At 37.9% G+C, this 14,102-nt stretch overlaps 2 protein-coding genes across 9 annotated transcripts in view; both read right to left on the minus strand.

Moving 5' to 3' along the window:
* The window catches only part of LOC106809152 (katanin p60 ATPase-containing subunit A-like 2), a 17,997-nt gene that overhangs the window by 2,065 nt on the left and 1,830 nt on the right, over positions 1–14,102 (minus strand). Inside the window, exons 1-18 of one of the 8 annotated variants that reach the window (XM_014812145.1) lie at positions 12,187–12,206; positions 10,541–10,610; positions 9,189–9,259; positions 8,793–8,962; positions 8,136–8,181; positions 7,426–7,589; positions 6,898–7,040; positions 6,588–6,695; positions 5,345–5,416; positions 4,952–5,128; positions 4,352–4,415; positions 4,064–4,182; positions 3,192–3,289; positions 1,733–1,840; positions 1,410–1,578; positions 1,109–1,211; positions 655–860; positions 1–29 (exon numbers count right to left, since the gene is read on the minus strand). The exon at positions 1–29 is cut by the window's left edge and continues 2,065 nt beyond it. In XM_014812145.1, coding sequence (XP_014667631.1) covers positions 724–860; positions 1,109–1,211; positions 1,410–1,578; positions 1,733–1,840; positions 3,192–3,289; positions 4,064–4,182; positions 4,352–4,415; positions 4,952–5,128; positions 5,345–5,416; positions 6,588–6,695; positions 6,898–7,040; positions 7,426–7,589; positions 8,136–8,181; positions 8,793–8,962; positions 9,189–9,259; positions 10,541–10,610; positions 12,187–12,191 — 1,824 coding nt within the window. In that variant the 5' untranslated portion in view covers positions 12,192–12,206 and the 3' untranslated portion in view covers positions 1–29; positions 655–723. The other 7 variants (XM_014812169.1, XM_014812177.1, XM_014812193.1 and 4 more) reach the window with 7 other exon arrangements.
* Positions 12,972–14,102, minus strand: part of LOC106809205 (glycerol kinase-like) — a 26,964-nt gene continuing 25,833 nt past the window's right edge. The window contains exon 17 of the transcript XR_001393855.1: positions 12,972–14,087. The gene's annotated coding sequence lies outside the window, so the exon portion shown is untranslated. The remainder of the gene's footprint in view (positions 14,088–14,102) is intronic.

The raw sequence follows: 14,102 nt of genomic DNA on the forward strand, positions 1-14,102 counted from the left end.
CACATCGTATTCGTTGTAAGTCACTAGAGCTAAAAAGAAAACCAATATTGTTCATGCAGCAGTTCTGTGTGTAACTCTGTTCTGTGTCACGTCAATCTCTAGGGAATAGTATTTTACACTGTCTACTGAATACTTTACAATGAATACACTAGGGCTTTGATAATGTACTTAAAAACTGCATCGAATAAGGTGTATATTAGATATCTAGAATTGCTCTTTGTTACAGCTGCCTCTCAGAACTACAGCTAAAGTAGTAAATTACTTGAAAAACCAGAAGGGTAACAAACGAGTTCATAAGATATTCAATGCACAGTTGCTCGCACACAGTTTAATAGTAAAGGATGGTAGATTAGAAACTTCTGTCAGTAGTTTGATAGTGTGAGGTTGTGGATGATTGCTCTGATAAACACTTGTATAAATGAAAATATTGATATTTAGTGATTTATAATTTTCAAGTGATGATTTAATATTTCAAATATATAACTTTACAAACATCAAACTATGTCTACTGCATTTTCATCACTGAAGTTTCACAACACGGTTTACAAAATTCTTCTTCATGATATCATGCAATACACAGATATTCGTTTTCGTATTTTGTTTATGTATGCCCGCCCCAACAGATGGCACCACGTACCAGTACTCTTAACATACCTTATTCCTTGCCTGGCTTCCATACGTGACAGCTCTGCTACATAATTCTCCGACCTCAAACTTCATTGTTCATGCAGATTCAAACTGCTTCTGCCAGGTGGTGTATCGTCCACTGAGGTGTGATGCAGAAGGTTTTGTACCACGAAGGGCCGATTCTACATCTGCCGTCGTAATCTCATCCAGAACAATGTTGTTGATATCATCCCCTACGACATAAGAAATTTACTATTAAATGAATTTAAATTACAAATAGTGACTGAGAATGTACGCTAAAAGCTCGTCTTAAAGATTATTTCAATGTAACTATGAACTGCAATTTGCTCCTATTAAAAGTTTTATCCATTACCCAGCTATAAATGTATAAATTTACAGTATCTTTATTTCACTAAACAGTGTCTCTAATTATTGTCTACAATTAGTTGACAATGTGTTAAAATGGTATATGGAAAGTCACCTTCAGTGCAGTTTTCTAGGATGTCAAACACCTTTCTAAGTGGTTGCATGGCTGCTTCCTTGCACACCAGTCTGATATCAGATCCCGAGTACCCATCACTCTTCTGTAGTAACCAAACATCCGAGTTTATATATATTCATTACACATAAGTTTCATTCTAGAAAATCACATCTGATGTCTCTAAATAAGAAAATAACTTAATGCACCATATGAACAACTAATATACACAATAGAAATAATAACAATATATAACATATAATATGAACGAACTGAATGCATGGGGAGGAAATAGTACACAAACCTCCGCAATCTGTTTGTAACTGATAATGCTTTTCAGTTCTAGTCCCTTTGACCGATCGATGACCAATGCTGGAAGATAATGCTGAAACATGGCTTCTCTGGCTTCGAAGGAAGGCAAGTCAACAAGGATCCTCTTCTCGAGCCTCCGCAACAATGCATCGTCCAGCTCCCTGTGCGAAAGCATTAAAATAACAAGGTCGAAATCTGTTTGCCAAAGAAAACAGTCACAAAACTTGGTGATTGAAATCTACTCTGGTACTCCACTTGGATTAATAACAATCAGATCTACCACGATATGTACAGCAAGGAAAAATAAGAGCATACCAAGGTAAGTTAGATGCAGCCAAGAGAAACACAAGGTCCTCCGTCTTTGCTAGGCCATCCATCTGAATTAACAGCTCGGTCTTCATTCGTCTGCTACCTTCATGTTCACTGAAATATCAGAACGTGCAGAAAGACCAGGCCAGCAAGTGTACATTCATCAACGTGTACACATGCATGCATAAAAACTAGGGGCGAGTATTGCGACCAAAAACCGTATTGCAATATATTGCAATACGACAAAACCGTATTGCAATGTTTTCCAATACGTATTGGGAAGTGTATACCATGCATGATATAGTAACAATTTGATGGTTTATCATCATATATTGTATTATTTTGGCTATTTATATATTATAGCCATTTTGGCTGCCTCGTTGTGATATTAGATCGACGCTAGACTGATGCGTGTTCAAGAACCAGTGCGCTCGACCGAGTACTGCGCAGTGCTCCATGCAGTGGTCGCTTACCAGTAATACTGTATGCGTCGCGCAGGCATTGTGCTTTCGTAATATATACACCGCCAGTGCATAATTTTCGAGCCCATTAACAATATAGACATAAAGGCAAGTGTCAAGTAGTTTATTTCTTGTTATACCACCGTATCGTAAAATATCGATATCCGGAAGTTGTATCGCGATATATCGAGTTTTCAAAATATATTGCAATATACCGATATATCGTTACACCCCTAATAAAAACACACCATTTATGCATCCGCATGTGCTGACGCACGCGGACTAACACAGGGCTATATAGTCTTGGCTTAGTGAGTTTATATAGTGAGTGCTTTATGATTAGTCTAGTGAGACAAGCTTGTCTGTAAAATACGACTCCACTCAACTACGGCAGCTTGATGTTTAGGGAAGGATGAGAAATATACAGTCAAACCTAAACATAATAGTCACGCAAGAAAATCCTTAAGTGTCATTTATAAACAAATGTCAATAAGGTCAATAAGGAAGGTCAACTGTGAAGCCATAAGCGCCAGCACAGTGAGGATGACCCTACCCCCATTAATTGTGGAGCAATGATAAGATTTTGTTGCATTACGTACTGTGTAAGCCTGATTGTACACTGTCCTACCTGTTATCATCACAGGAGAACGGCTGCCTATAGCAGGTAAGCTAACATTTACTTTTCGGGGAAATTGACCATCATATACAGAGGGAGTCTACTTGAGAGATGCAAAATCAGTGTCTGCTTTTTCTGATGAGCAGGTATCTACTCTACGTAAGTCATTTTTCAGAGAGGGATTTTTTTTATGATCGCTATAAACAGGTATCCATTCTATCAATTCTATAAGGCATCATCTCATTCTAAGCTGTCGCGGTTTGACTGTATCCTGACTGTATGCGTATCTGAGCGAGTTTCATCAGTGTTTCGTGCATTGGCAGTACTTGCTGTGTATATTATAAAACTTTGTAATAATACTGAGTTTTGGATACTACATGTAACTCACCTGCTAGACCCAACAGAGCCACGTTGACTCATAATAGAATCTATTTCATCTAGGAATATCGTGGATGGAGCATGGTATCGTGCAAGCTCAAACAGTACCTGTGGACAGGAAACATGCCGAAAATGCACAATTTTAAAAGAAAAAGAAAAACAGGGCATGGTATTGATTATAAAGATATATTGCGATAGAGAGTATTTATAACAAAGATAATTTACCTTACACCCTATCTGATCACAATTCATCTAACATAGTACATGCTTAATTAGGGAAGCATAATTAAGGGTAGCTACAACCACAAGGTTCTCTAATTCTGATCTCAATCAATCTTGCTCGATTTATGAAACTAAGTGTATTGTAGATTTCAAAATACATCTCACGTGTACAGTATTTACTTACCAGTTCTTACTAAATAAACTAGGTACTATTATCCACATACAACTGTTACATTGACTATAAACCTGTACACAATCGAATAACTTGTTGATATCATGAGTGTTTTTAATAGATTGTTTTCAGATTTTGAAAAGTTCCTGAACCTTTCACGCAATTTTCTTGGATGTTGTGAATCCTGATGGACGTTAGATGTAAGGAGAGCACTTGATTATATAGAAGTTTATTACTGAACGCCATAGTTGCAAAACGTCACCAATTGCCGTAGTGCTACGAAAATTTGCATGCATTCAATATGACTATATCTTTTAAGACCCACAATATTTGTAGCACAGCCACATCCAGACTATCACGCTGGGCCCTGATTTTGGAAGGAAGGGTAACATACATATCCACTGATCATATTACATCCACAACTGAATTAGCTTTCTTGCCATATATGCACGGATACTGGCAACTATTTCAGCAGCTGATACACCTACCCGGATGAGCTTCTCAGAATCACCTCTCCACTTGCTTACAATGCTGGAGGCTGAGATGTTGAAGAAGGTCGTTCTACACTGAGTCGCTACAGCCTTAGCTAACATGGTCTTTCCTGTTCCTATAAACACGTACATAATTTTAGTCTCAGACTATGAAGATACATCATATTTCGTGGCTTATAGAACAGAATAGCCTACAGCAATATGATATGAATATACACGATCATAACACGCTCTGTAATAAATTATTACTAGTAAAGATCATGAGTCATAATAAATAGTAAATACCTGGTGGTCCATAAAGCAGTAACCCTTTCCAGGGGCTTAGTATCCCAGTGAACAGTTGAGGATACTACAGGGAGTAGAATAAAAGCATGAAAAGCAATCATTAAAAATCTGTGTTAAACATTTACTAGTCTATACACATTTCATTACAATGGCACTAAATCCTGTACAATGTCTCAAAATAAAATGATAATACTTATTCCTGCCAATGTTGCGATCTCTGCGAAGAATGAACGTGTAAAATTATCGTAATGTTTTGGTTAATTTCTCGATAGTCTATTTCGTTTTAATGTGTGAATTAACTTTGCCATGCGACTTATCACTGGAAGTGTTACACAAATGAAAAGTTAATTAGTACATTTGATTAGTGGAAGAATTTGAGCAGATACAATACATGGTTTTCTTAAAATCTCATTACACAAGGCTGTTATGGTTATTGTGTGTGTACCTGATTTTCAGATATGTAAATAATTAACTATAATTAAGAGGAAATTCTGAGAGTAGTGTATACTTTAACTAACCTAATGCCATTCCACTGTGCAAGACCAAAATTGCCTACACTACCCACATTTTTAATAACAGAAATCATGTGTCATTGCGCACCTTTATTGGATAAACGACAGCTTCTTTGATAAATCGCTTAGCATTATCAAGACCGATAATGTCACTCCATTTGACAGCAGGATTCCTTAGGTAGATGTCTCTAGTGATGACCTGTGCCAACTCACTTAACTCACTGTTGTAATTGGAAAAAGCACTCACCGGCTTCAACAACTTGTCCTATAAATATTAATGAAAACCCCAGGTAAATCGTTTATTTTAAAAATTACTTATTATTTGTCATGCAGACAGCCAGACACAGGATGAACAACATATATGTACTATGCCAATACAGTATTAATATGACTTACAATTCAATGTTATTTTGACTTATTTCGTGTATTAAAATGATGCTATTAAGAAAATGCCATCTTGGTATTATAAAAAATAACTTACAGTCACACTATCAACATCACTCGCATTCATTTCATTTTGTTCCTTGCCATTCAAGTTGGTATCAATCAGTGGCTATAACAAAGAATTGAACCATTTATCAAATTTTCACACCTACTAATCATTCTTCTGTGGTATTACATGGTGCAACAATATTAACATTATAACAAAATAAAAATGTACACACGTTTTCACAATTTTAAATACCATATAGAGAACATTGTAATAGAGAGCTGCCAGAGCACAGCCACAGATTTAAAACCATAGCATGGGAGAACTAAAGGTAATGGGTAAGAAGAGAGAAGTGGAAGAGCACCACTAGGCTATTTGTAAACATGAACGCCTCAACGATGTGTTCACCAAATACTGGTTTGAGTGTCCAGCCTATTGTATTTTTACTTTTCCCAGACAGGCTTAGAATGTGGGAGGTTCTGGAAAGGGTTTTACAGTATTATCCCTTCCTGAGTTACATATTAAGGTTAGACCCAGCTATTCTGACACCCTCGGGATCAAGCCGGTCTTAGGCAATTAAAAACTCTGAGCAACTGCACGTCATGTAAATAACACTTAAAATAATATCTTGCCACCTCTTGACCTCTACATGCCATATCGAGGGACAAATAATAGCCAGAATTATTCACAGACCACGTGGGAGTGAGACTCATACATGTAAATACAGTGGGTAGAGTATTAAATGGACTCCTGAAATAGTAGAGAGTGGGGAGTGCCAACGCTTCACGTGCAGGATAGAAACTGGCCTAAGCTGTGAGCAGCCGTGCAGTAGAGAGCCTGCCGGTTATTTAACCCTTTGTCTGGCTACGCCTATATCTGTATAGCTTTTGTTTATACACCGGGTTGACATTTATTATAAGACGTAACGTAAGGCCAGCAGAGCAGGGTACGGTGCCCCGTTGTCATGTTTGTGGTGTGGCATTGTTGACTAACCACGCTATCGCACCGGAGCCAGAACGAACGCCGGGTTGGGTACTACGAAGTGAGCACAGTAGCAATGAGGTGCTCTGGTGGCTAGCGGAGTCCGGGTGACGACGATACGGCCATTTCAACGCATCCAGACATACTAGGTGAGTGTTCTTACCTAAGGTTATTGCTAGTCACTACGTGTCGACTGGTGGCGCCATCGGGTGTCGCCGGGAGGACACAAAACGCTACACAATGTTTGTTAATATTATCAAGATATCATGGGAAAGGGTGATGCCGCCATTCCGCCACTCATGACTATGCTGACCTTTGCTGGAAATCGATCACTAGCTGACATGTGCGATTTGTTCTGTACAGATATTCCAGTTGCTTGACCTTCCAGTTCCAGAGAGGAGTTTGTCTGTAACCCATTAACCTACAATAAGGAATATAAAAATATACAATTTGAAGCACATCCCTTAAAATTGGAAAAATTAAGTGATTCTATGCTATATTTTTCTCAAGTATCTCGAACAAGTGAACTTCATGGAATGTTTCAATTATAATTAATAACTGTTGAAGTGGGCACTAATTAAATTTAAAAAAAATTAAAATAAGAAAATGAGTAAAGATTGTGCCTGTTTAGAGTCTTTCGTTTTTTCTAGCAGATGCCTTTCAGAGGCAGTTGTCTTTGCCTTCTGTGCTCCTCTGTTTGTAGCATTGCCTCCTCTTGGTCTGCCTTGTTGGGCCTCAACATTACTATTCTCCTTACTGCCCCCAACTGGTAGCAAATGATAATGGGTACCGTACATTTTAAAACAGCATAGTTAATAATTGTGGCAGCTAGGTGCCATGGATTATTTTATATACTGCTGCATGAATTAGTATGACATTAGTGTTATCAGAATTATTATTCTAGATCCAGCAAGCGAGTTCATGAACTATTTGTTCGCCTGTTGCAATGATAAGAGTATAATGGGTTGGTTTCATTTATTCATTTTAGATAATTCTACCTTTAACATTCTTTTCTATGGCAGCAATAATTACAAAATATAATGAATAGATTTGAAAATTTTGCACGATATCGTGATGACACTCTTTTGCAAATTCATGCAAAGCAATATTGTACTCATATCTCTGAATTCACAAAGAAATTCTAGGATTACCTGTCGCTGCATATTTGTCAGCAGGTAGTGAACTTATTGCTGAAGCTGGTAGAGCAGCGGGTATGACGCCAATGGCTGGAACGACAGCTGGAATAAAGCCACTCTGGGTGAACTGCTGTGTCTCAGCCTCCAGTTTTGGTAGGGAGGCGCTACGATCTTTACAACTGCCGATAATATGAAGAAACACCATACACTGTAGAGCAATCTGTTCACAGCCCATAGTGTACATCACATTTCTTAAAAAACCTACGCAATGTCAATGGTTATCTATCATGTAAGCTATTTAGTGATAGCTCCATTGACTATGGTCAAACCACAGCTTCGTCACATGAGCACCTAGATTGATCTGGAACACTAGAGGTAAGTCAGTCATCACATGACAAGCAGCAGTTACCAATATGTTTTGTGATCTGCAAAATTATGTCATTAGGCCACTCCTATTTTTATCAATAGTAGCAGAAACTAGCCTCAGAAAGGAACAGTACTAACTATTTCTAACCGTGATTTCAGACCTAACTATAAGGACCAATGTGGTAATTGGCGATCTGCTGCCTAGTGGTGCAATTGTCATTCTGATTAGGAATCCAGTTCTATATACCTGAATGGGACAATATATGTGCAAGTGTAAAACTAAAAGTGCTAAAAGGGCTAAATGTAAAAATTTCAATGTAAAACTTTCTCTTCAATTATGACCTTTTCGCACAACTTACTGAATTTGTTGTCGCTCTTTGTGCGTTCTTCTTGAATGAGGATCAGCTACAAAGAGAATATCAATCAAACATGCATCACAATACACATAATCATACACAGTGAGACCTGTATATATATATATAAGGGTTAAGCAAGAGAACTGCCAAACGTGTCCTGTATGGATGGGCACCTGTAATATGTGTTGGGGTTTGGGTATAACTACCATTAAAAGAAAAAACACCAAGTGTCCTCTACAGACAGGTGTACCTTCTAGAGAAGTGTACACTAACACATTGTAGTTTGAGCATATTGTTGATTGTATGTAGAATAAAGCCTTTTCAATAAAAAAAATAAAAATCAGTTTAAAAGTTATAATTAATCACAATAAACTCACAATAGAGCATATGTTAATTATAACAGGAGTGTGATCATTGAGTACTGGTGAGATTATTACATCATCTAGCTACACTAGGCCTTACATGATTCCTACATGTAGTAAACACAGTCACTGTCTTGCTATATGCACGAATGTGGTAATACTAGCTATAATGGGCAATTTAGTCAGTGATTACCTTCTAATTATAGGGAATTCTGATCACTAATCACAGTGCACCCTTAATATTAAAGTATTATCTAAATAAACAGATACCAATATATTACACTAAACTCATACTAACCACTTTTGGTGGTTATCTTCTTAATAAACCTTGGCTGCTTCTGAAACCGGATATAGTAGTAGGACTCGTATTCCTGCAGTACTGTCTCCAGATCTATGTTGTCACAGATCTCGTATTTGCCAAGACAGAGACTCGTTTCACCTTCCAGGGTGTGTGCACTTGTTACATAGCTGAAACCAATGTATTTTGGACAACTAATTGAGATGCCATGCGTGCGAAAAATCTCAGAGCAATTATTATATAGCTAAGGGCAATGACAAAATTTTCCATTATTAGATGGCAATTACTATTGTCATTTTGTCACTATAGGCCTATTTCTTCCTATAAGTGTTTGGTTGTGAATACATCAATTCAAATACACTTGTTACTATGCCATAAAAATATTTGCTAACATACCCTTCTTGGTCAAGAAAATGCAATATCATTAGCAGCAAATGTTTCTTTCTTGACTCTATGCGTTGATCATTCTACAGAAACGCAATTGAAATCATTAAACATCAGGATGACAATAATATCCAAATAATTACCTAAGCTGACAAGTAAATTAAATAATTATTTTGCAGTAAAATTTTTTAATTCAATTTTAATGATAACTTTAATGTAGGCTGCAACATGTACTATTTTCCATTGAAACAGATATTAGGCACCCTACATTCGAATTTGACAGACAAATTAAATGCTCTTACCATTTCATTAACATTATTACACCATTTCAGATAGATTGAAAATGAATGCTTTCCATAAATAAAGAGTAATTAAACTAATTTAAGTAATACTAAAAGCGTAAGAGTATTGATATTGTTCACATGGGCGTAAATCCCGGGGGATGGGAGGGATGCATCCCCCCCGCTCTTGAAGGATGAGGGGATGCCTGCCTACAAATATACCCCCCTTGAGATAAAAAAAAAAACTCTCTTCCTGCTGGCCCCACTTGAAAGCCTTACCTAGAATTAATGATAATTTTGGAGACATAGGCAGACCTAAATCATTTAATTACTGCAGGGCGTGTACAGGCGGGGGAGGGGGTCCAGGGCGGTCGGACCCCCCCCCCCTGCTTCGCACAGAAAACGACATCTGGGGGGTCTAATTTTCAAACATTTCAGATAGTGACATGGAAGGGCCCCTTCCATAGACACTTACGGTATCATTAACACCGCACATATACTAGCGGTAAACGATTGAATACCCTCATTGTTCATATAAAATATATTTATCATCCACATCTTAAGTTAACACATTATAGAATAGTGTTATTATAAATATATACAATTTTATTGATATTTTTTAAACAAATTGTATCACTGTACATTATAATAAATCTTTAGGCAATACATTATATGTACCAAGCAAAACAAACATTCAACATAAAGGTATCTCCACACAAGCACACCGAGCATGTAGACACATGCTAAATTTGTAAAAAAAAAATTAAAAAAAGCCTACTACCTACCCAAACTCTTAGCCTGGGTCGTGAGGGCAAACTAAGATTTTTTTAATTGTGGTCTTACCAGTGATCAGAATTTGATCCACTACAGGATTTTAAGCACATTATCTTGTGATCTTCTGTGATTCAAAGATATTCATGATTAAAAAAGTTTTTATAATCACTTTGATAAACCTGCCATAAAAGTAGGAGGGCACCAGTTGAATAACCCTTAGTAAAGGTATCACTTGTGGCATACTTACTGTGTATTAAACACAAATCATTCTAAAATATACGTACACATCATTGATTTCTATATACTTACTGCTTCTCTTGCTTGGTTGGCAGATCTGATAGCCACGTAACTCAGTTTGTTCAGACATGTCCTAAATTGACTAAGAGGCAAAATACCCCCAAATATTATTTTAGTATAGATCATCAGTGTAAGAGAAAAATAGTGCCATTGAGGCGAGCAGGGCTCGTGCAATAGATATTGTTCAATGCAGCTGTTGCTGCTACAGTGGGTGGCAGCCTGCTGCTGCTGCTGCTGCTGCGCATCGTTTGTTGTAATGTGATGTCATTGTGGCTGTTTTGTGTGACGTACGTGACGTTTTGGGCTAACAAAAGACTACGAGATACAATAATGTAACACACAAGAGTAGGGACCCTACTCTTGTTGGTTTACATTATGTATCTACTATTGTTGTGTCCTACTCTTGTTTGGTTAGCATTATTGTATTCTACTATTGTGTGTCCTATTTCTTGTTGGGTTACGTTATTGCATCTAAACAAAAGACGTGCGCAGTAAGCAGTACGCGAGTACTAAGAAACTGAGCAACTTTTTCAATGACCAACCTATCAGATATGGCACACGTCCGTAACTATGGGAATATATAATATATAAGTTGGTGTGGTTACTGGGACATGAACCCATTTAACCAATACCAGATGCTTAGCCCGACAGGTTCTATGACTAGCTGTTTCACGTCTCCGCTTTCGCATCTTTATACTTCTTCTCCCAACGTAGTTAGAACCGAGAAGGCTAACTTGGACTCCACCGATGCTATGCTTCTGATGCTATTGATACTGTATGTACGCCATATTTTTCGCGTACAGATATTTTCGCCGATTCAGACCTGACGAACAAATTTTGCGAGTGGTTAATTTCGCGGTTGTGATTCCCGAATTCAGTGAAGAACGGCGTGTTGTTATTTTCGCGTGGTGTTATTTTCGCGGTCGGGGACGCCGGTTCTGCGAATTCGCAAAAATTAAACGCACCACGGAAATGATTATACAGCGTAATACAGTATTCGATGCTATGGCGGTGATTTGATGTGCATCCCAGAGCAGGGTGCAAAATTAACGCGAGTCCGGAGTCAAATACTCCCTGACTTACTGTCGGACTCCCTGGTTTGACATATGCAGGAGTGCGTGTTACTCCCTAAAAATTCTGCTATACTAACTATAGTTCATTCCAGAGCACGGCCTCGCGGAATTGCAGCATTCTTTCAGCAAATGTCCAAAGAAAATTGGGCAGACGTACAACGTACCCCATGAATCTTCAAAATAAGCACATGCGTTATATTGTTAATATCTTTAGTTTTGAACTTCAGACTGCGGACTCCCTCATTTTGCTACAGACTCCCTCTTTTTGAGGGTAGGGAGTACGTTGGACTTCATTGTTCAAAAGTTAATTTCTAACCCTGCCAGAGACAGAGTATTGTAACTGAGTATGTAATGAGTATGTAACACACTGCGCCTAACACTCTAGTACCCTAAATTAATTTGTCTTGTTTTGTCTATCTTAGTATGTCTATTTTACAAGATAGTCCGGTATATAAAGTGTGATACATCCTGCTCACAGCCTCCCTAACAAACTACACCACCTCCCCATTCCACCTACGCCGCATTTCCTGCTGAAATGCCAAATGAAAGGGTTGTCATGGGAGTAAAGGAGTAGGCCTACCATACATCATATACCACTACCAGGCATTACTACGTGTACTGTAGTACTACGGTAGCACATACTCTTTTCCAAGAGATGAACAGGATGTATTTAAATGCTGAAGGTTGGTTTAAAGAAAATATTACAAATTACACACCACTAAACTACGATTTACACGATTCAGACAATATAATATTAAATTATTCATAATAATATTGTTCTCGCGGGTCAGGGTGTTTTGGAACAGCAGCAGATGTGGCGACATCTATCGCCAAAATAAAATGTTCTTAAATGAATCTACAGCTTTCGTAAAATCTGCCTTTCGCGTGACGAGGAAGGCCGACTTCCTATTGTAACCGTTTGCCTTTGTATTGCCTTGTATTGCCTTACCGATTGTATAAGTAACAGGAAAATTTCCACAAAATCTACCGATAGGTTTTGAGACCTCTTGAACCAATGACCATCATCATCATTCTATCGATAGATGGCCGTGGATCCAGGTAGATGTGTCTTAGGTAGGTAGGTAGGTAGGTAAGTAGTGGTTGGGCAAGTGAGTGCTTGGGTGGATAGGTCGGTATGTGCGTGAGTATGTACTATGTAGGTAGGTGGGTAAGTAGGCAGACAGGCAGGCAGGCAGATAGACAGACAGACACACAGGCAAACAGACAGACAGACGGACGGCTGGCCGGACAGGAGCCCGCGCGTGCGCGTAATGGTTTGAGTTCATTAAACAACGTAGCCTTGTATCCACAACACTGAGCCAACGAATTTTAACTGGATGCAAGATATCATATGCATATGCAAATGCAAGTCAAATCAGATAACCTTTATTCTCCAATATCGTGATCTACAAAAGTACCTACACACGATCATATTCATTACATTATAATACACGTCTAAGGCTAAGAGCACCATCCCTCAGGTGAGGAACAATATGTTACAACACTACGATGCCTAGTCTTACCTCTCGAACATTGTGGTAGTAAATGTCTTCTATAGCACCCATGCTGGTGATAAATTGTGGCAGCATTTCCACAGCGCCACGTGCCGTCACCTACATTTTACTACCTTACTACAGCAGTGAGCAAATACAAAGATGTACTATCTCCTATCATATCATATATATATCAAGAACAATGTGTTAATTAATTATGCGCAGCCCATTCACTGGTAACATCTTCAGACTAACGAGGGTTTGAAAACAGCGAACAGAGTGAATCTCTAGACTGAATTAATGGACTCTTGACATATTAACAGATTGCACATGGAAAAATAATGTCAATGTGTACATTAAAGCAGAAGAAGGAAATAAACATAACACAATGTAATTATTGACATCAAAATACACACATCGCAATGTGATCTGCAAAATATTTGCACACGCAGAGTATAATCTTCATGTTGAGCATTTTACAAGTAGCGCAGAAGCTTGATATGAAATCGCTAAAACAAAATTAAAAGTTAATAAATTTGCCATGAGACTATATTGTGCAATATGCAAAAGCGGACAACAGAAATGTAACATAACACATTTTACCCAGGCAAGGCTGAATCATCATTGCCACATTTTCTACCAATGTACAAATTGTATGCCAATTTGGATTTGGTGGATTGGCAGATGTCCATGGGGAATAAACGACTATATGGCATAGGCTGTATAGACAACCAAAAACATTGGCAGTTGGTAAAGCTGGCAGTAGTGTTTTGAAGCATATATCCAATTAGTGTTGCTGTTTGTACCATCCCTTTTGTAATAACTAGTTAGGTTACAGCTTGGCAAGTGATAACCCTAAAATAATGCTTTCCTATAATATATTATTACTCCTATTTCCTTTCTCGCCAAGCTACATGCAGAAACTAATGTTTACAACTCATTGATCAATAATCTACTGATATTATACAATTATTACAATTATACAACAATTACTTTCAGCAATTTAGT

The sequence above is a fragment of the Priapulus caudatus genome, unplaced genomic scaffold, assembly GCF_000485595.1.
Source record: "Priapulus caudatus unplaced genomic scaffold, Priapulus_caudatus-5.0.1 Scaffold14, whole genome shotgun sequence".
Classification (NCBI taxonomy): domain Eukaryota; kingdom Metazoa; phylum Priapulida; class Priapulimorpha; order Priapulimorphida; family Priapulidae; genus Priapulus; species Priapulus caudatus.